At 43.6% G+C, this 23,426-nt stretch overlaps 1 protein-coding gene across 1 annotated transcript in view; it reads left to right on the forward strand.

The window, feature by feature from the left end:
• grm5b (glutamate receptor, metabotropic 5b) overlaps positions 1–23,426 on the forward strand; it is a 598,451-nt gene that overhangs the window by 399,307 nt on the left and 175,718 nt on the right. The window contains exon 3 of the mRNA XM_078222796.1: positions 5,895–6,130. Within this exon, the coding sequence (XP_078078922.1) occupies positions 5,895–6,130 (236 nt within the window). The remainder of the gene's footprint in view (positions 1–5,894; positions 6,131–23,426) is intronic.

Raw genomic sequence — 23,426 nt, forward strand, 5'->3', positions numbered from 1 at the left:
CAGTTTGTCTGTAAATTCATATGTACCTCATTCTGTAGACTGTTTTACTTTTCTAACTTTGTATAGTGAAGTTTATTATATTTGTTTGAATCCCGTTGAATTTTATGGCTTTATTTGAAAAGCAGGTGTCTTTAATCTCAGCCTTTAACTATTATTCCCGATCCCCTCCCCCTCGATTGGTGGCCTACCCAGCACACCCCACCCCCAACGTGGCCAGCCCCGATCACCACCCCTCTCTATGGCCAGCCTCCAGCATATTAACGGCCAATTTACCAGGCCAGTGTTTCCCTCAGTGTCCTCCCCGGATTGACATTTTAATTGGGGGAGTGGGGAATTCATGACCTTGTATAATTCAGGCCCATTTCATTGGTTAGTGAATCAATAACCAGGGTGCATTATTTTAAGATCATTTTTGAAACAACTAAGGGAGATTTTAAGATTTTTTTCCACACATTGGACTGTATTGGTTTAGAATGCCTAACCAGAAACATTGATGAAAACAGAATTCCCCATAATTTGAAAATGGAAGTGAGCAAATAATTTTAAAAATGAAAAGCTTTTGGAAAAAGGATACAGGAAAGGTATTGAGGGATAATTTGTTCAGAAGGCCAGCAAATCACGATGGGCCAAATGGCTTCTCTTTCTATACTGTAAAACTCCATGAGGTAGGAAAGTACATTGAGTAGTTGTATCACACTTGAGTTATTGCATTGGCTGCCTGTTTAAATCAATAGAACCAAATATCGGTCATATATCAAGAGGCAATATGATAATACCAATTTTGGTGTTATGGCTGAAGCCAAATTTTTATCTCTATAGTTTGGCTGCCTATTGAAAACTAGGAATGGACATTCCCTGGACTGAGTTACTATATATGAGATGCAGAGGGGTCTGGGTGTCTTGGTGCATGAATTGCAAAAGCTAGTATGCCGAAACAGCAAGTAATTAAGAAAGCTAATAGAATGTTAGCATTTATTGAATACAAATGAAGGGAGGGTGTGCTTCACTTATACAAGGTGCTAGTGAGACCACATCTGGAATGCTGTGTACAGTATTGGTCATCTTATTTAAGGAAGGATGTAAATGTTGGAAGCAGTTCAGAGAAAGTTTACCAGAATAATACCTTCATTTGTATTCAATTCCCCTCACAATAAGTGCTAACATTCTGTTCGCTTTCCTAATTACTTGCTTCTCCTGCATACTAGCCTTTTGCAATTCATGCACTAAGGCACTCAGATCCCTCTGCATCTCATATAAATATGGGTGTATTGTCTATTGAGAAAAGGTTGGACAGGCCAGGCTTGTATCTACTGCAGTTTAGAGGAATAAAAGGCAAAGGAAACACATAAGATCCTGATGGTGGATGTGGAGAGGATGTTTCCTCTTGCAGGTGAAGCTAGAACTAGGGGTGGGATTTTCCACCCTACTCCCCCCACAGCATGCTTACCAGTAGCAGATGTGGGATCTTCCGATTCCGCTGATATCTACGGCATTTTACATGGCTCGCCCATCCCACTGCCAGAGAACCGGCTGGGGTGGGGGTTGGCCCCCGGCGTGACCAGAAGATCCCGTGGCGGGAAGAGCTGAAATATCCCACCCTAGGGGTCGCTATTTTAAAAATAAGGGGTCACCCATTTAAAACAGAGGTGAGGAAAAGAAAATCCTGAGGGTCGTGAGTCTTTGGAACACTCTTCCTGAAGAAGTTGCGGAAACAGAATGTATATTATTTTTAAGGCAGGGATGGGTAGATTCTTGGTAAGCAAGTTTGAGGTTACTATCACATCAGTCATGATCTTATTAAATGGTGGAGTGTACTTGAGCCAAATGGCCTACTTCTGTTCCTTGTTCTTATGGTCATATTACACTCTCTGCAACACAAAGGTTTTTTAAAAGCATACACATATTAACGTACAGATTGATACGTGCACCCAACATTTTGTCAGCTGGACTTTTCTTTGGTTGCTATAATTGTGGTTGAGTTGTACAGTGGTGCTGCCTGCTACCCTACTCTCCACTAGGCAGATCTATTTTCTTGACAGTGCTCATGGTGGCATCAATGACTCACAGCACGGGGAAGAAAATTGCAGTTAATTGATTGAATTATCTGCCTTTGTAAATTTCTCACATTTTGTGAATCAATGGTGAATGGTGATGAGAGAAAATGTCAGCAGCAATTATTACCAAGCTAACAATTATGACCTTGCCTAAAACATAGACCTTGTTATATCATTAGCAAGACATCATCTAATAATGTATTTGGTTATTATTCAAAGAGACATTTATTATCAAACATTTATTGTCAAATTTTTGAACCTGATGTGTGTTTTTAACACTGTATCAAACATTCATTGAGATTTTGACATATCATATTTTATTTGTAAAAACAGCATGATACAGGTAGGGAAAGGATTATACGTCACTGCCAATGTTGTGAGATAGGTTATTCAATTTTTAAAACATTTTTCTACCCATCTCTCCATGAAGCACTAAGTCATTTTGGGGCCTATAGTCCCACAGGTGCTAGCAGGACAATAATATCTCGTCTAAGTGACCAGCAATTGGATTGCAAATTGTGTTATTCTACACCCCTAGCAAGAAAAGTACGCTTGAAGTGAGTGTGGGTCAGAGCTAGGACTACAATCCCATGGGTCTGCTTCTCCTACTCATGCTCCCTGCTAACCTAGCTTCCCACTAAAACAAAATGAACTTCCATTTATTTAGAGCTTTTGACACAGGAAAATGTCCCTTGGCACTTTATGGAGACATAAGCAAAGTTAATTAAGTTGAAAGCTAGTTGGCAAATGTTGGGAGCTTATTCAATTATGGGTGATGGGGAGATCACAATTGAGACAGAGCTTGATCTTGCCCTCTCCTAACAATCTCAAATGAGATTTCTGGTTAATTTTTCCCTTTCTCTGCCACAAATCCGCTGAGATATACTGATGAATGCCATAGGTTGATCAGCTATTATTTCATCACAGACATGGGATCTCATCCAATCAGCATGGCTGTGCACCACACCACAGGATCTTCTGAACAGTGGATGTGCTTTACTTCCCATCTTCTAATCAGTTTAGTATCTGAGCAAAATATGTTTGAAGTTTTATGTCATTATTTTTTCTCTAAAAAGCTATTGAGATCTCTCATAGGGAAAATGTTGGAAGCTATTGGTAAAGGTGTTATGACAGGACACTGAGAAAAATTCAATGTAATCAGGTAGAGTCAACATGGTTTTGTGAAAGACCAATCATGTAAAAACAATTTATTTGAGTTATTTGAAGGAGTCACGTGCTGTGGATGAAGGGGAACCAGTAGATGGACTGAGTTTTTCAGAAGGCATTTGATAAAGTGTCATAGCAAAAGTTACAGTAAAGGCTTATTGTGTAGCAGGTTACACATTGTTTCCTGTTAGCTAGCCCATCCTCTATCCATGACAGAGTGCAGCTAAAAATGTGTTTTTCTAGTTGGTGGGATGTAATGATTGGATGCCACAGGGATCAGTGCTGGGCTGGGGCCTCAACTTTTTACAATGTATATAAATGACTTGGATGGAGGGACAGAAGGTATAGTTGCTAAATTTGCTGACAACACAAAGATAGGTAGGAAAGTAAGATGTGAAGAGAACATAAGGAGGCTACAAGGGACTATAGATCAGTTAAGTGAATGGGCAACAATCTGGCAAATGGAGTACAATGTGGGAAAATGTGAAATTGTCCATTTGGCAGGAAGAATAAAAAAGAAGCTTATTATCCAAATGGTGAGAGATTGCAGAGTTGTGAGATTCAGTGATTTGGGAATCCTAGTGCATGGATCACAAAAGGTTAGTATGAAGCAATAACAGGTAATTAGGAAAGATAATCGTAGAATCATAGAATCTCTCTAGTGCAGAAGCAGGACATTCAGCCCATCGATTCTGCACTGACTCTCCAACAGAGCATCCAACCCAGACCCTAACTCTGTAACCCCACATATTTACCTTGCTAGTTCCCCTAACCTGGGACACTAAGGGGCAATCAACCTAACCTGCACATCTTTAGACCGTGGGAGGAAACCCACACAGACACAGGGAGAATGTGCAAACTCCACTCAGACAGTCACCCAATGCTGGAATTGAACCCGCGCCCCTAAGCTGTGAAGCAGCAGGGCTAACCACTGTGCAGCTAATAGAATGTTATTGTTTATTAGGATTGAGAATTGAATATAAAGTAGGGGGGTTATGTTTCAGTTGTACATAGCATTGGTGACACTATATCTGGAGTACTGTGTACAGTATTAGTCTCCTTATTCAAGGAAGGATGTAAATGCATTCAAAGCAGTTCAAAGTAGATTACTAAACTAATACCAGGAATGGGTGGGTTATCTTATGCAGAAAAATTGGACACACTAAGCTTTGTAACCACTGGAGTTTAGAAAAGTAAGATGGGACTTAATTGAAACATAGAGGGTGGGATTTTCCAGCTGCACTTGCCCCAAGACCGGAAAATCCTGCCCGAGGTCAGCAGGCCTTTGCATGGTCCTGTCCCGCCTGCTATGACTCCCATGGTAGGTGGGGTGGGGCGGGAGAATTCCACCCATAAGATCCTGAGGGGTATTGACAGGGTCGATGTTTCCTGTTGTGGGAGAATCTAGAACTAGGGATCGTAGTTTAAAAATAAGGGATCGCCCTTTTAAGACAGAGATGAGAATTATTTTCCTCTCTGAGGGTGCTGAGAGTTTGGAACTCACTTCTTCAAAATTCAGTGGGAGAAGAGCCCTCGAATGTTTCCAAAGCAAAATTAGATAGATTCCTGATAAACCAGTGGGTGAAAGGTTATTTGGGGGTGGACATGAGGTTACAGTAAAATTAGTCATGATCTTATTGAATAGCTTAACAGGCTTAAAGGGCCAAGTGGCTTATTCTTGCTTCTAACTCATACGTTCATGAGTTTCCTACATTTTAATTTAAATGTGTCTTTATTTTAAGCAACCTGATTTCAGGCAGGAATATTCCAATTGAAAGATTAACGGAAGATGTTATAAATGTATAGCAGCTCTGTCAGCATCTGAAGGACAAAGTTAAGTTCAAGTAGATCCTTCATCGGAACTGATTCCAAATGGTCTGCTGTGTGCATTCAGCATTTCCTGATATGAATTCAGATTTCTCTCACTCACGCTTTCTTTTTGCCTGTTACAATTCTAATTGATTTTACTGGGTTTTTTAACTGAGGAAATTTAACTGAAGTGTAAGTTAAACTGGCTAAGGGGTAATAATAACAGTGTTCTGGAAATTGTGATTCTGAAGAAACCATGTTTGAATTGCAAAGCTAACTCTGTTTCTCTCCCTCTACAGATGCTGACAGAACTGTTGAGTGTTTCTCACACTTTCTGTTTTCATTTTAGATTTCCAGCATCAACAGTATTTTATTTTGGCAGCAGAGTGGTGACCTGATAGCAATCTTTACGATCATGATTATGTTTAAAGTATAGAGGTGGAGAAGATGTTTCCACCCAGGGGGAAGAGCAAGAGCTAAAAGCCATAAGTATAAAATCATCACTCAGCTATCCAATAGGGAATTCGGGTAAAAGTTCTATACCCAGAGAATGGTCAGGATTCAAACTCACTGCTACCTGGAGAAATTGTGACGAGTTTCATAGATGCATTTAAGGGAATTTAGACAAACCCAGGAGGAGAAAGTTTAGTCTGACAGGATAGAGGAGGCTAGTATGAAATATAAACAGGGGCATGGACCATTTGAGCTGAAGGGCCTGTACTTCCCATGTACTTAATAGTGAATATTAACAGCCTGTCTGTTTACCAAACATTTGTAAATAAAGCCTATGTTCTGATTATTGCAGCTCTCTCAATGCACATTTGAATGAACTTTTAACACTGGCTTATCTCTTGTTCATTACAGTGATGGCTGGGCAGATAGGTATGATGTGACAGATGGCTACCAGCGAGAAGCCACTGGAGGCATAACAATCAAACTGCAATCTCCTGATGTGACGTGGTTTGATGATTACTACCTTGAGCTGCGGCCAGAGACCCACTTCAGTAATCCCTGGTTCCTAGAGTTCTGGCAGCACAGATTTCAGTGCAGGCTGAAAAATCAACTGCAGGAAAATCCTGAATATAACAGGACCTGTGATGGTAAGGAACAGCTAATCTGCTAAACTGTATGTCACTCTTCACTGACTTGGATGTAATCTCAACAGGTTGGGGTTCACCTATTTTCTGACTGAATATTTCTTGACAGTAAGAAAAAAATGAATATTCATTAAATACAAACTATTTCACACAATGAGTGGATGGGGTCTGGAATGCTCTGGAATTGTGGTGGAGGCAGATTCAATCGAGGTATGCAAGAGGGCATTAGATGATTACTTGAATAGAAACAATGTGCAGGGATAATAGGAAAAGGCCAGGGAATGGCACGAAGTCATGATACTCATTTGGAGAGCCAGTGTAGACATGATGGACCAAATGGCCTCCTCCTGCACCGTAACGTACATGTCCCAGAGATATATTTTTCAGCTGCGCTTTAGTTTCCAGTTTGTCGTTTCATACTTTAACTTATCAGTTTAGAAAGGGAAGATATTTTGAAATGCTGGGGAAATCTTTCCCCATCCAGTTAACTGCCAGTCCACTTAGAAGATTGTATTCATTAGTTTGAGTCACTCGAGTGCAGGAGGAAAGTATGCACCTCAGAGGCAAATTGCTGCAATGAGTTGTCACAACAGTGGGTGACTTGGTCAGCCTTGGTTGGGTTTGTGAGAGGGTGATGAACATACCCAGCATACACAGAAGGGTTAGAGCTATTGCAGCAATAGCTTGGGCTGGTATTGTGGAGCCCAGAGGAACACAACTCTTCTTCCCAGTCCCAAGAATAAATGAAAGCTTAACCAGCTGGGCTGCTCCCTGAGGCTGTTAACTGATACTGGGTCCAGGCTGCACAGTCCGTACTCAGTATGCCCTATAATTCCAACAGGAATACATATCATCAATAAATCCTAATATGTGGCAGGGGTCAGGACTGTGGCCAATCACTGGGAGGCCTTTCCAAAGAGTATCCCAGGCATAGCAATGACAGGAAAGGATGGTAGGTTATTTCCCACCATTCTTGGGTCACCGTCATCTTATTTCCAACAGAGGGAATGCCTTAAAATCTCCCCCCTTTCCAAATCTTAGAATGTGTGCACGACAGTCAGGTTCTTTGCCTGTTAGCATACTAAATTCCTTTACCACAATCTGAATACAGTAAGAAGTCTCACAACACCAGGTTAAAGTCCAACAGGTTTATTTGGAATCACGAACTTTCGAAGCACTGCTCCTTCATCAGGTGAGTGTGCCATGTACCTGGCGGGTGGTGTTCTCACGTGTGATGATGCCATCCGTGTCAATGATTCGGCACATCTTGCAGAGATTCCCGTGGCAGGGTTGTGTGGTGCCGTGGTCGCTGTTCTCCTGAAGGCTGGGTACTTTGCTGCGTACAATGGTCTGTTTGAGGTTGTGCATGTTGTTTGAAGGCAAGTAGTGGGGGAGTGGGGATGGCCTTGCGAGATGTTTGTCATCATTAATGACATGTTGAAGGCTCTGAAGAAGATGTCATAATTCTCTGCTCTGGGGAAGTACTGGACGACGGAGGGTACTCTGCCGGTTATGTCTTGTGCTTATCTTCTGAAGAGGTCGGTGCAGTTTTTCGCTGTGGCACGTCAGAACTGTCGATCGATGAGTCAAGCGCCATATCCCATTCTTACAATGGCGTATTTTAGCCTTTATAGGTGTCTGTTGTATTCTGGCATTCTTCATCACTCACCTGATAAAGAGCAGTACTCCGAAAGCTCGTGATCCCAAATAAACCTATTGGACTTTAACCTGGTGTTGTGAGGCTTCTTATTGTGCCCACCCCTGTCCAATGCCAGCATCTCCACATCACAATCTGAATAGAGGAGCTAGAGTAACCTTTTCATTTTAATCCATTGAGGATGACATCTTTTCTGAAAAAGGGTAAGGTGCTCAGCACGCTCTTCATCAATCTTCTCCAGTCTGTCCCTTTGGAAACATGCAGCTGGAGCACAGAGTCTTTCTGAGAACCAATGCTGCTGAAGATCAGTCTGTTCAGACAATAAAAACAGTCAATGAATAGAACATGTTAGCGAAGATAACCTCACATTCCCCCATTCATTTCACATCAATGTTCTGACTAATGCTTCTGGCGATCACCGCTCTTCCGTCGGGAACATCCAATCAGGAATCAGTCTTTCTTCACTTTCCCTCTGATCCTGCTACACAATGGAAGAATGAATGGAGTTCGGATTGAGGATTTAGGAAACATTTGCATTGTAACTGTAACATTGCTGGGAAGCTGAATCTCCAACACACTAAAACCTGGTGTGTGAATGCACCTTAAGTTTGTTCAGAATGACAGAGAGAATATAAAATCTGCAATTATGTGGCACCTGTCAGATCCTCAGGATGTCTCAAAGCATATTACAACCCATTAATTACTCTAGAATTGCAATTGTTATTGTTAAGGAGGCAAACATGGCAGGTAATTTGCACACAGCAGGGTCCAGAAAACGGCAGTGAGATGAATAACCAATTCATCTGTTTTAGATGTCATTGGATGTCATTGATGGCCGGGACACCAGGAGAACCAACTTGTTTCTTTCATTAGGGAATTTTTCCATCCACCTGGGAGGACATTTAGGCCCCGCAGCTTAACGTCACATCTGGAAGACATTGGAAGTTAAATTTGATAAATCTCTGGATATGGGCAGAGGGATTGTGATGTGTGATCCCATAGAGCCAACTCTCACATACCCACCGAGGGGCATGTATCTGCATTGGTGCTGGGTGTGGAGCAAGGATGTGACACACCACCTGCTGAGGCTTCCTCCTCCTCCTCGGTGGTTAAATTGGTCCCTCAGGGATAGTGGCTGCAACCGCCCACTTCCATCTATGGGGGAAATAACCAAGGCCTGTGAACTGCACCCATCACCATTTGAGAAGACTTCAGAGGGACAAACTTCCTAAAAACACACAGGGAATGGTAATCAGTGCTTAAACCATGACCTTTCACCATTGAGACATACTTTCCTTTCAAAATTCCACCAGCCTCCAAAATCCCATCAATGCCCCCTCCCCACAACTTTCCAGCTTCCCCCACACAGCACAACCCCCAGCACTACCTTTGCAGGAGAGAACAATGCGCTCTTGGAATCTCACCACTCCGGGGCCGTCCTCCCACCTGGCCTCTCTCAATAATGTGACTACTCCAGAGGGGTGAAAGTTGCTAAGTTAGGTTGACCTCCTCCAATCCTGTCCCCCTCTCTGTGTCATTGTGTGCCCCTTTTCTCCTGTAAAAGGGAACATTGTAATGAATCTGCTGTGGAAAAATCATGCTTTTAATTGTGTCCCAAAATTGTCAATTGTTGGAAAACCTTTCAAACACCAATTACACCACCACTTCATATAGGTCTTTGCAACTTGAAAGAACTATGGAAAGCTCCAAAAAGTTGTAGAATCCAGGCAATAGCCAGAAGAATAACCAACAGCCAACCTTTAAGGAATTGATGGTTCTTTTAAATAGCACTAGAAAGTGGTCCTTTCTGCTACTAAACATGTGCTCAGATGTGGATGATTAAGAGATGGCATTGACTGGAGTAATGAAGGTTCCTATTAAGTTGTCATCAAGTCAAAATTGCGCAAGTCATAACAGAAATGTGAGCATGCCTATCAAATGCCATTTTGGTCCCCAACAGGCACCCACTGGGGAGAATTAGGGGAGGCAATGGCCTAGTGGTATTATCACTAGACTATTAATCCAGAAACTCAGCTAATGTTCTGGGGAAGTGGATTCGAATCCTCTCACAGCAGACGGTGGAATTTGAATTCAATAAAAAATATCTGTAATTAAAAATGTACTGATGATCTTGAAACCATTGTCGATTGTTGGAAAAACCCATCTGGTTCACTAATGTCCTTTGAAGGAAATCTGTTGTCCTTACCTGGTCTGGCCTACATGTGACTCCAGAGCCACAGCAATGTGGTTGACTCTTAACTGCCCTCTGCAAATGCCGAGTGAGACGCTCAGTTCAAGGGCAACTAGGGATGGGCAATAAATGCTGGCCCAGCCAAGGGTGTCCATGTCCCACAGATGAATAAGAAAAGAAATTGACCTTGTCTCAAGGGACAGGTTTGAAGGTGACACCAAGAAATTTCAGATCAATGGTCAAGCAACAGGTTTCCACCTGCCGATGGCTTTTCCAAAGGTGGGCATCACCAGCAGAGGCTACCTGCAGCTGGTAGCCAATCTGCAGATTGAACTGCCCATTTATGGGCTGACTGGTGATGCCTCTGGAGGTTTTCCAGTGGCGGATGGACCAAGCCCTGCAGGTGGCTGGAGCTGGCTTGCACAAGGCCTCATGCACCCGAACTGCTCCCCTGGAATTTCAGCCATCAGTGAGCGGGTCACACATATGCCTGCCAGCCATCTTGTGGAGTCACCTCCTCTCCACAGGCATGGCCTGGCAGCTGTGACCACAGTTTGTTTTTTTAAGTTGAATATCTCTTCAGACAGTACATCAGGATGAAGATGCAATTCCTATCTTGCAGCATCAGCATGCACCTTTCAAAGGTGGGTATCCACTGATTGGCTGGGCAGCCTCAAGAAGCTACCCACTATTCTTTATTAGATGGTGGACCTGGAGATGGCCTCTCAATTGGAGGTCTCCTGATCGATCCCCAGATAGATCCAGGCAGACTTCCCTATTAGCAAGATCCTGAAGTTGTCCTGACTCTCATTCGTATTCTAAAATTCCATTTGCAGTGTCCAATCAATGGATCCTAATGAATAATTGATGAGTGTAGGGCAGTGGATGTTGTCTACATGGACTTCAGTAAGGCCTTTGACAAGGTCCCTCATGGCAGACTGGTGCAAAAGGTGAAGTCGTATGGGATCAGAGGTGAGCTGGCAAGGTGGATACAAAACTGGCTCGGTCAAAGAAGACAGAGGGTAGCAGTGGAAGGGTGCATTTCTGAATGGAGGGCTGTGACAAGTGGTGTCCCTCAGGGATCAGTGCTGGGACCCTTGCTGTTTGTAATATATATAAATGATTTGGAGGAAAACTTAACTGGATTGATTAGTAAGTTTGCGGACGACACAAAGGTTGGTGGATTTGCGGATAGCAATGAGGACCATCAGAGGATACAGCAGGATATAGATCAGTATATCTATTGGGCAGAGAGATGGCAGGTGGAGTTTAATCCGGACAAATGTGAGGTAATGCATTTTGGAAGGTCTAATACAGATAGGAAATATACAGTAAATGGCAGAATCCTTAGGAGTATTGATAGGCAAAGGGATCTGGGTGTACAGGTACACAGGTCACTGAAAGTGGCAATGCAGGTGGAGAAGGTAGTCAAGAAGGCATACGGCATGCTTGCCTTCATCGGTCGGGGTATTGAGTTTAAAAATTGGCAAGTCATATTGCAGCTTTATAGAACCTTAGTCAGGCCGCACTTGGAATATAGTGTTCAATTCTGTTCGCCACACTACCAGAAGGATGTGGAGGCTTTGGAGAGGGTACATAAAAGATTTACCAGGATGTTGCCTGGTATGGAGGGCATTAGCTATGAGGAGAGGTTGGAGAAACTTGGTTTGTTCTCACTGGAGCGACAGAGATGGAGGGGCGACCCGATAGAAGTCTACAAGATTATGAGAGACATGGACAGATTGGATGGTCAGAAACTTTTTCCTAGGGTGGAAGAGTCAATTACTCGGGGGCATAGGTTTAAGGGGCAAGGTTTAAAAGAGATGTACGAGGTAGATTTTTTACACAGAGAGTGGTGGGTGCCTGGAACTCGTTGCCGGGGGAGGTAGTGGAAGCGGATATGGTAGTGACTTTTAAGGGGCATCCTGACAAGTACATGAATGAGATGGGAATAGAGGAATATGGTCCCCGGAAGATTAGGGGGTTTTAGTTCAGTTGGGCAGCATGGTCGGTGCAGGCTTGGAGGGCCGAAGGGCCTGTTCCTGTGCTGTAATTTTCTTTGTTCTTTGAATCCAATTTTACATCCAGCATTTCTGACAATGTTGTACATCCTCATTACTGTGTTCAAGTAATTAGATGTTTACATGTCTCTTATGGAAGTTGTGTTCTTGCAGAAAATTAGGAAGATGAAAAGGGCTGATTGTTATTAATCCAGCTAAAATTAGACTTGTAAATTCCAATTTATTTGTTTAGGTGATTATATTTATTGCTTACTTCTGGTTGCACAATAAAGCATTTCAAAAAATTAACATATCAGAATTCCCAGTCCCATTTTGCTATCTTGATTTATCCACTTTCACCATACAGTGACAAAAAGAGAATATTCTTCCCACAGGTGTTAAATATGGGTTCTTTTTTTTTATTAATTTGTGCAACATGGGCATCACTGGCTGGGCAAGCACTTATTTCCCATCCCTAGTTGCCCTTGGAGGGCAGTTGAGAGTCAACCACTGTCAATTGCTGTGGCTTTGGTGTCACATGTAGGCCAGACTAGGTAAGGACGGCAGATTTCCTTCCCTAAAGGGCATTAGTGAACCAGATGCATTTTTCTGACAATTGACAGCGATTTCATGATCATCAGTAGATTCTTAATTCCAGATAGTTTTTTATTGAATTCAAATTCCACTATCTGCCATGGTGAGATTCGAACCTGGGTCTCCAGAACATTAGCTGAGTTTCTGGATTAATAATCGAGCAATAATACCGCTGGACCATCACCTCCCACAAGGAGGCAGACTCAGTTCCCTGCCTCTCTTGGCGACAGTGGTTATGCAGCAGCCAATGGGGTTGTTGTATTAATTACATATTTAACCATTAGCATTAACAGAGATGATGCTGTCAAATGCTGAGCTTATTTCTGCCAAGATACAACATTCTGGATGCCAGCAGAACAGAAAATGGAGTTGTGTCCTTGGTTGGATAGTATTCGGCTCTATATCTGCTTCTGGAATGTCAACAACTTTAAAACAATGCAGAAAAAATGTCTTGTAATGTCTTTGGAGGATTCTTATATATGCACATCTTGTCTATAGAAAATTGGCACCGCAAAAAGCAATGGAAGAATTTGGCAGGATTATTTTACGATCTTTATCAGTAATAATGTTCCTAGTACCAGCACAGTTTCCATGCTATCCAAGGTGTTTACAAGAACTATAATGAACATAAGATGCAAGAGTACCACTTGGTCCATTGCAGCATGTTCATTCCAATGGGCCACTTACAATACGCTTTGTAATAGAGCATGAAATAAGATAAAGTAATTCAATTTACAGATTGCCTGACAGTGGATGCTGTCCAATTGAATAATCTCCGACGGGAGCCTTCTACAGTTTATGCTTGCCCCAAGTGGAATCGAGCAAAACTTTAATCTATCTGAACTCAATATAACTTTTATTACTCAATGTTGGTTTATTACTTCCTACAGACAAGAGCACCCAATGGCATCAAATAATCCCTTTGAGGAGCACAGAGAGAAAAAATTGGTCAGAGAGGATTCCAAGTCTACAATGAACCTATCCCATTTCCTACAAATAATTTAAATGGAAGCTAAGCCAGACATGCTCCACTACAGAGGTTATGGGGAGGGATTTTGATTGCCCTGAACACTGCGGAGCTTTTACTCTACGGCATGAGTGAATTATTTTTTTATTAATAAGCAGTATTCCCAACTGGAGTCAGCCTGATTGAAAGGCTTGGCTCATTGTTGGATGGAGAAGTACAGCAGAGGCCATAGCCAAGGAACAGGTAAGTTTATGCTGCTGGGATAGAGATCGTGAGGGGTATGGTTGCCTGGGTGCAGAGTAGCCTGCAGGGTTTGGGAGAGACAGTGATGGCAAGAGATCGGAGACACTTCAGGGCAGACATGGGCAGTTGTGGGTGTGTAATTGAGGTGGGTGGGGATTTAATCATTGCAAGCGTGTCCAATCTTGGGGGGGGCGGATCGATGATTGAGGAGGAGGAGGTAGAGAGGGTTTGGATGTCTGACCACTAAGAGGCTGATTGTGGTGGGGAAAGTCATTTGCTTCATGATTCAGGAGGAAGCACTCCTATTCCGAAGAAGAGTCGTATTGGACTCGCAGCAGTAACTGTTTCTCTCTCCACAGATGCTGCTGAGTTTTTTCAGAATTTTCTGTCTTCATTTCAGTTGACAGCAGGCCGCAAGTGTCTGACAGGAAGTTCTGAATCTCCTCAGACCCTGATGTTCTTACATGCCAATGTCTGCCTGTAGATAGTGCGTGCTGGAAATAGCCTCCTGCAACTCTCTGCATGTCCTCTTTTTTGTCTGGAGCTGCAGATCTGTAAGCAACAGGCTGTTGATGGTGCTGCTCTTGCATGGTTATATTAATCCTCATCCCAGGCTCAAAGAAACATAATGTAAACAGCATCCATGCAGATCACAGCCCCAAACTGTGTATCAGACATACAGACTCCTAAATTGTTGATGCCACCTCAAAAGCTTGAGGCAAGGTGGCACAGCGGTTAGCAGGGAACCAAGTTTGATTCCCAGCTTGGGTGACTGCAGATTCTGCACCTTCTGCCCGTGTCTGCGTGGGTTTCCTCCGGGTGCTCCGGTTTCCTCCCACAGTCCAAAAGGCCTGCTGGTTAGGTGCATTGGCCATGCTAAATTCTCCCTCAGTGTACCCGAATAGGCGCCGGAGTGTGACGACTGGGGGATTTTCACAGTAACTTCATTGCAGTGTTAATGTAAGCCTACTTGTAACACTAATTAATAAATAAATGCATAAAATAAGCTTTGGGGACAAGTGCTGTGAACAAAGCCTTTCATGCTGCAGGTTGGAGGTCAGTTGTGACCTCCCCCTTACTGCCGCTGTGTTCTCACTTTGCTTTTACAATTTCCAGGAAGCATAAAAAATCCATGAGCTTCACATTAAATTGCAAAACACACGTCGATATTGCTCTAATTGGGCAACTAATAAATTGTGATTGCCGTCCAGCCTCTCCTGAAGGGGGTTGACTCACACATAGCCTAATTCACAGAAAGATATACAGAGGTAACCCCAGCAAAGGGTTGCAACTGGCCTTTACCCACCACCTACATGCAAGCCCATGCATTCACCCACATCACAATTCTCCACCAGTAAATCACAGCTTACAGATTCACTCCAGTCTTTTTGGGAAGTAACTAAGCCAGAAGAAACTGTTCTTGACTTTAGCTTACGTGGATTTTTTAAAGATGTTTCATAAAGTTGCATGTTTAAAGCTTTTAAAGAAAATTAAGACTCATCAAATTGATGGGAAATTAGCTAATTGGATTGAAAATTGGCTTTGGCACTATAAACCACAGTAAGGATAAATTGAAGAAACAGTGAGTAGCAATTGCTGTGATCTATTCTGGACTATGTCGGACTAAACTATGCAAACTTCCAAATACCTCAAAATGATATTAAAGACAGTGAGAGGAATTGTAACCCATGGAAACTATGGGATTGGGACATGGGTTTGTAAAATTTTAATTACCCTCAAACCCAAACCCAATCTGTGTCGTAACCACCCTCTTCTGGGTTTAATAGTGGTGGAACGAGAGTAGGGGGAGAAACAGTGAAGCCAGGTTGGTCATTTCAATATTTTAATGAGGCTATATGCGCCAGATTTTAACCCCATTTTAAATTTAACCCAAGAATGTGGTGCCGATGATAAAGGTGCACTAGCTGGGACAGGCACAGAATTACATAATGATGAGGGTCAGAGATGGCAGTGGATGGATAAATTGGAATTGTAGAGGCACCTCGTTGCATGGCTGTGCATGCAAAGTAAGTATATGTAAGCAGTGATGTGCTAGAGTAGGCTAAAGAAGTGAGGGGGTGGGGTGGTGTACACGGCAAGGGGTAGGTGTAAGTCACCTTTCCTGACTTCAATAAGCCATTAAGTATTTGCTGCGCTGAATCCTGGTGCAAGGTAAAATGATCTTAATGTTAGCCTCCTGGGACACAACCAGTCATGTTTTCTTTGTGGCAGCAATATGTTTCTTCCTCACATTGTTGGCAAAGAGTATTAAAGAACAAAGAACAAAGAACAAAGAACAATACAGCACAGGAACAGGCCCTTCAGCCCTCCAAGCCCACGCCGCTCCCCGGTCCAGGATTGAATCCTGAATCCAGGATCCCCGCCCAATTTTCCAGCCTATCTACATCCTAATATCCTATCCACCGAGCTGTCCCTCACAGCTACGATGCTTTGTTCATCACAACCTATTAACTCATCCCCACCCCCCCATTCCAGACCATGTGATCTCCAGGGAGAGGCGAAAACCCAGAGTGAAAACCCCAGGGCCAATATGGGGAAAAAAAATCTGGGAAATTCCTCTCCAACCCCCTGAGGCGATCGAAACGAATCCAGGAGATCACACTGGCCCTGATCGGAAAATGCTTCCCAACCCTATTCATTTCCACTTCTGCTTTACGAACACCATCTGAATTCCCTGCCCCCGAGACAGGTTCCCAACTATCCGCAGTCTCGCTCTGTACTGGCACCAGCAAGATGATCATAGAATGAAGCCTTGAAATGAGAAACAAAGAACAAATTAGCCCGCGCCGCTCCCTGGTCCAAACTAGACCACTCTTTTGTATCCCTCCATTCCCACTCCATTCATATGGCTGTCTAGATAAGTCTTAAGCGTTCCCAGTGTGTCCGCCTCCACCACCTTGCCCGGCAACACATTCCAGGCCCCCACGACCCTCTGTGTAAAATATGTCCTTCTGATATCTGTGTTAAACCTCCCCCCCCTTCACCTTGAACCTATGACCCCTCGTGAACGTCACCACCGACTTGGGGAAAAGCTTCCCACCGTTCACCCTATCTATGCCTTTCATAATTTTATACACCTCTATTAAGTCTCCCCTCATCCTCCATCTTTCCAAGGAGAACAACCCCAGTTTCCCCAATCTCTCCTCATAACTAAGCCCCTCCATACCAGGCAACATCCTGGTAAACCTCCTCTGTACTCTCTCCAAAGCCTCCACGTCCTTCTGGTTGTGTGGGGACCAGAACTGGACGCAGTATTCCAAATGCGGCCGAACCAACGTTCTATACATCTGCAACATCAGACCCCAACTTTTATACTCTATGCCCCGTCCTATAAAGGCAAGCATGCCATATGCCTTCTTCACCACCTTCTCCACCTGTGACGTCACCTTCAAAGATCTGTGGACTTGCACACCCAGGTCCCTCTGCGTCTCTACACCCTTTATGGTTCTTCCATTTATCGTGTAGCTCCTCCCTACATTATTCCCACCAAAATGCATCACTTCGCATTTATCAGGATTGAACTCCATCTGCCATTTCTTTGCCCAAATTTCCAGCCTATCTATATCCTTCTGTAGCCTCTGACAATGTTCCTCACTATCTGCAAGTCCTGCCAGTTTTGTGTCGTCCGCAAACTTACTGATCACCCCAGTTACTCCTTCTTCCAGATCATTTATATAAATCACAAACAGCAGAGGTCCCAATACAGAGCCCTGCGGAACACCACTAGTCACAGGCCTCCAGCCGGAAAAAGACCCTTCCACTACCACCCTCTGTCTTCTATGACCAAGTAAGAAGTTTAACAACACCAGGTTAAAGTCCAACAGGTTTATTTGGTAGCAAAAGCCACACAAGCTTTCGAAGCTCTAAGCCCCTTCTTCAGGTGAGTGGGAATTCTGTTCACAAACAGAGTTTATAAAGACACAGACTCAATTTACATGAATAATGGTTGGAATGCGAATACTTACAACTAATCAAGTCTTTAAGAAACAAAACAATGGGAGTGGAGAGAGCATCAAGACAGGCTAAAAAGATGTGTATTGTCTCCAGACAAGACAGCCAGTGAAACTCTGCAGGTCCACGCAACTGTGGGAGTTACAAATAGTGTGACATGAACCCAATATCCCGGTTGAGGCCGTCCGCGTGTGTGCGGAACTTGGCTATCAGTTTCTGCTCAGCGACTCTGCGCTGTCGTGTGATGCGAAGGCCGCCTTGGAGAACGCTTACCCGAATATCAGAGGCCGAATGCTCGTGACCGCTGAAGTGCTCCCCAACAGGAAGAGAACAGTCTTGCCTGGTGATTGTCGAGCGGTGTTCATTCATCCGTTGTCGCAGCGTCTGCATAGTTTCCCCAATGTACCATGCCTCGGGACATCCTTTCTTGCAGCGTATCAGGTAGACAACGTTGGCCGAGTTGCAAGAGTATGTACCGTGTACCTGGTGGATGGTGTTCTCACGTGAGATGATGGCATCTGTGTCGATGATCCGGCACGTCTTGCAGAGGTTGCTGTGGCAGGGTTGTGTGGTGTCTTGGTCACTGTTCTCCTGAAGGCTGGGTAGTTTGCTGCGGACAATGGTCTGTTTGAGGTTGTGCGGTTGTTTGAAGGCAAGAAGTGGGGGTGTGGGGATGGCCTTGGCGAGATGTTCGTCTTCATCAATGACATGTTGAAGGCTCCGGAGGAGATGCCGTAGCTTCTCTGCTCCGGGGAAGTACTGGACAACGAAGGGTACTCTGTCCACTGTGTCCCGTGTTTGTCTTCTGAGGAGGTCGGTGCGGTTTTTCGCTGTGGCGCGTTGGAACTGTTGATCAATGAGTCTAGCGCCATATCCTGTTCTTATGAGGGCACCTTTCAGCGTCTGGAGGTGTCTGTTGCGATCCTCCTCATCCGAGCAGATCCTGTGTATACGGAGGGCTTGTCCGTAGGGGATGGCTTCTTTAACGTGTTTAGGGTGGAAGCTGGAGAAGTGGAGCATCGTGTGGTTATCCGTGGGCTTGCGGTACAGTGAGGTGCTGAGGTGACCGTCCTTAATGGAGATGCGCGTGTCCAAGAATGCAATCGATTCCGAAGAGTAGTCTATGGTGAGTCGGATGGTGGGATGGAACTTGTTGATGTCATCATAGAGTTGTTTCAGTGATTGTTCACCATGAGTCCAAAGGAAGAAAATGTCATCGATGTATCTAGTGTATAGCATCGGTTGAAGGTCCCGTGCGGTGAAGAAGTCTTGTTCGAACCCGTGCATGAAGATGTTGGCATATTGAGGTGCAAATTTGGTTCCCATGGCTGTTCCGTGTGTCTGGATGAAGAACTGGTTGTTGAAGGTGAAGATATTGTGGTCCAGGATGAAGCGGATGAGATGTTCTATGACCAAGCCAGTTCTCCACCCATCTAGCCACCTCCCCCTTTATCCCATGAGATCCAACCTTTTTCACTAGCCCACCATGAGGGACTTTGTCAAACGCTTTACTAAAGTCCATATAGACAACATCCACGGCCCTTCCTTCGTCAACCATTCTGGTCACTTCTTCAAAAAACACCACCAGGTTAGTGAGGCATGACCTCCCTCTCACAAAACCATGCTGACTATCGTTAATGAGTTTATTCCTTTCTAAATGCACATACATCCTATCTCTAAGAATCTTCTCCAACAACTTCCCCACCACGGACGTCAAGCTCACCGGCCTATAATTACCCGGGTTATCCTTCCTACCCTTCTTAAATAACGGGACCACATTAGCTATCCTCCAATCCTCTGGGATCTCACCTGCGTCCAGTGACGAGACAAAGATTTGTGTCAGAGGCCCAACGATTTCACCTCTCGTCTCCCTGAGCAGCCTTGGATAGATTCCATCAGGCCCTGGGGATTTGTCAGTCTTTATATTCTCTAACAAACCTAACACTTCCTCCTTTGTAATGGAGATTTTCTCCAACGGTTCAACACTCCCCTCCGAGACACTCCCAGTCAACACATCCCTCTCCTTTGTGAATACCGACGCAAAGTATTCATTTAGGATCTCCCCTACTTCTTTGGGCTCCAAGCATAAGTCCCCACTTTTGTCCCTGAGAGGTCCGATTTTTTCCCTAACAACCCTTTTGTTCCTAACGTATGAATAAAATGCCTTGGGATTCTCCTTAATCCTGTCTGCCAAGAACATTTCGTGACCCCTTTTTGCTCTTCTAATTCCCCGTTTGAGTACTTTCCTACTTTCTTTGTACTCCTCCAGAGCTCCCTCCGTTTTTAGCTGCTTGGACCTAACATACGCCTCTCTTTTCTTTTTGACCAGTCCCTCAATTTCCCTGGTTATCCACGGTTCTCTAATCCTACCCTTCCTATCCTTCTTTTTTACAGGCACATGCTTGTCCTGTAGCCCTAACAACTGTTACTTAAAAGACTGCCACATACCAGATGTGGATTTACCCTCAAACAGCCTCTCCCAATCAAGAGCTGCCAATTTCTGCCTGATCCCACTAAAGTCAGCCTTCCCCCAATCCAACACCTTACCCTTGGGACACCACTCATCCTTTTCCATCACTATCCTAAAGCTAACAGAATTGTGGTCACTATTTGCCACATGTTCCCCTACCAAAACTTTGAAGACCTGACTGGGCTCATTCCCCAGTACCAGGTCCAGTATAGCCCCCTCTCTAGTCGGGCTGTCTACATATTGTTCCAACGAACCCTCCTGTACACATTTTACAAATTCCTCCCCATCCAGAGACCCTGCCCTCAGCGATTTCCAGTCTATACCAGGGAAATTGAAGTCTCCCACTACAACAACCCTATTTTTCCTGCACCTATCCAGTATCTCCTGACATATCCATTCTTCCACTTCCCTTGGGCTGTTGGGGGGCCTGTAGTACACCCCCAACATAGTGACTGCACCTTTCCTGTTATTTATAGTATTGTAGTATAAAGGGTCAATAGAATAATATGGTAAGGAGTGATGTAGACCCATGGTGTAACTGTAACATCAAGAATCATGTTCTAGCCACTCAGATGTACAGCAGATAAAATAGTCAGCAGTCAGGAGAGATGTGCCTACATTGTGGGTCATCATGGAAAAAGAACCATAGAGTCCCTACAGTACAGAAGGAGGCCACTTAGCCCATTGAATTGGCACCAACTGTCCGAAAGAGCATCTTACCCAGGCCCATCCCCTACCCTATCCCTTAACCCCACACATTTATCATGGCTAATCCACCTTACCTACACATCTTTGGACTGTGGGAAGAAACTGGAGCACCCAGAGGAAACCCATACAGACAATGGGTGAAATCATCCCTGCCTTCCACTCAATGACAGAGTTTTCCTCTTTCCTTCCTCTACCACCATTCCCTGTGACCCTTGATCTTTACTTTCCTTGGCTGCACATCTGTTTAAAAGCTGCTACATCTCAAATTTCTTCCAGTTCTGATCAAGAGTCATTGACCTGAAATGTTCTCCTGAACTTCCTTGGAATGGCAATCAGTGAATGACGGCCACTCTGCTCCCAGTTTCTTCTGAGAAATCCTGTCTTGCCCACCTCCTGAGTCAGGCCAGGTGAGGTCCAAGGTGCAGTGTATCCCTGGGAGTTACTCCTAGAGTTACATTTCTGGCCACACACTTGTAAATTGAATTTGTGTCTTTATATGTCCTGTTTGTGAACATAACTCCCACTCACCTGATGAAGGAGCAGCGCTCTGAAAGCTTGTGCTACCAAATAAATCTGTTGGAATTTAACCTGGTGTTGTAAAACTTCTTAATGTGTTTTTAGGGCCATGGAATTTTTCCTTGGACTCGAGTTTGCTGATATTCCTTTCTCGGGTCCCTTTCCCAGACCTGACAGTAAGAGAAGGTGTTCTTGAAGAATTGTGTCCCTTCAATCAAGAGGTTCCTCAAAATAGGCCTCTCCTGAGTAAGGGTCTCCCAGATGTTGACATTCATGTTGCATTTCTTGAAGTAAGCCTTCAGGGTATCTTTGAAATGCTTCCTTTGTCTTCCTCTTTTTCGGGAGCCTTCATTGAGCTGGGTGAAAAAGATTTGCTTTGGCAGTCAGGACTATGCAACCTAAGCACATGGCTGGCTCTGTGGAATTGGCTTTGAATAAATGTGGTTTCTATGCTGGTGGTTTTGGCTCCCTCAAGGATATTGATGCTAGTACTCCTGTCCTCCCAGCTGATGCGGAGAATCCATCTCAGACATCCTTAATGGTACCTCCTCAGGGCCTTGAGGTGGCACCTGTAATAGTCCAAGTTTCTGAGCTGCAGGCTGGAGCAAATCTTCTAGCTGCCTTTCCCTCATGAAATTAAAACTGAGATAGAGCCCCACCCATGTTCCATGTGGTGAAATTAGTATTTCCCTGCTTGAAGTGCAGGCCTATCTGACTAATAATTATTTTCTTGACTCTTCCAAACTCTGAATTGCAGTCTGCACCTATACCAAACCTGCAACTGCCTCTAATTGTTCCCAAACTGAATTGCTTGCACTTGCCAGCAATCACAGAGATAAATTAAACAAAAAACCTTCTACTCCCACATCCCATCACCATGAGAATGATACATGCTCTATGATGTTCTCAAATAGACATTATTAATTAATTATTTTACCTTCAACACAACTCTTTGATTCTGTGACCGATGTGAATAATTTATATTTCTACTGAATGTAATTTCCCTCTCTCCAGACGCCCTGGGTCCACAGATGTCCAGAGCTGCATCAGTCATTGTTTCATTTGTTTTCAATTATAGACTCTGACCTTGTAATATAAACACAGGTTAACTTTTAAGTGTAATAAACCCAGGCTTGTTTAAGTGACATTCACTTCAGGTGCATACCAATTTCTTAACCAACTGTTTCCAACTATCCTACATCTAACACTTTAATCTCCAACCTAAAAATTCTATCCTTGGAACTAAATTCTATTCTAAAACATATGAATTATGAACTAGATATTTGCAACAATATTGATAATTCCATGTATAATTCATTTTAATGGGGAGATATAAATTGGATGCCATTTGTATGGAAGGGGACTGTTGGTTCTTCACAAATAGAAATTACTATCATCAAATTCCATCTAATTCACATTCAGAATTTGACTTTTAATGTATATACATTGATAGCAGAGTTGCATATTTTATTCTTAAACAGACCAGTGGAGATAACTGCCTGTGGAAGTGATAGCTTACTTCCAGTATTTATTTAATGGTGCTTTATCATATTTTGCGTTGTCTAGTGTAATTGTATTACAGTATTAATAACTATTCTAATTTTAAAAAATAACAGTTATTTACTTCAGTTGCACAATTACTTAGCTAATTACAATCTGAATTCTATTATTCCTTTTGAACTATGAAGTAATTGGTGAATTTAATTGTTTATGTGTCTTGTGTAATGCTCTGTAATTGTAGTTGTGACTTAATATTCAAAAGTCTTATCATAGAAAATGATGCCTATTCTAGTCGGGCTCCTGGTGTTTGTTGCAATGGGGGCAGAAAAGTAGTGGCGAACAGTTATTACTGTTGTTCGATCTTTCCTGTCTGCAGTGTACATAATGATCTAAACGTGAATGTGGGGGATACGATCAGTAAGTTCGCTGATGATATAAAAGTTGGTGGTGTGGTAAATAGTGAGGAGGAAAGCCTTAGATT

Source organism: Mustelus asterias, chromosome 10, assembly GCF_964213995.1.
Source record: "Mustelus asterias chromosome 10, sMusAst1.hap1.1, whole genome shotgun sequence".
Classification (NCBI taxonomy): domain Eukaryota; kingdom Metazoa; phylum Chordata; class Chondrichthyes; order Carcharhiniformes; family Triakidae; genus Mustelus; species Mustelus asterias.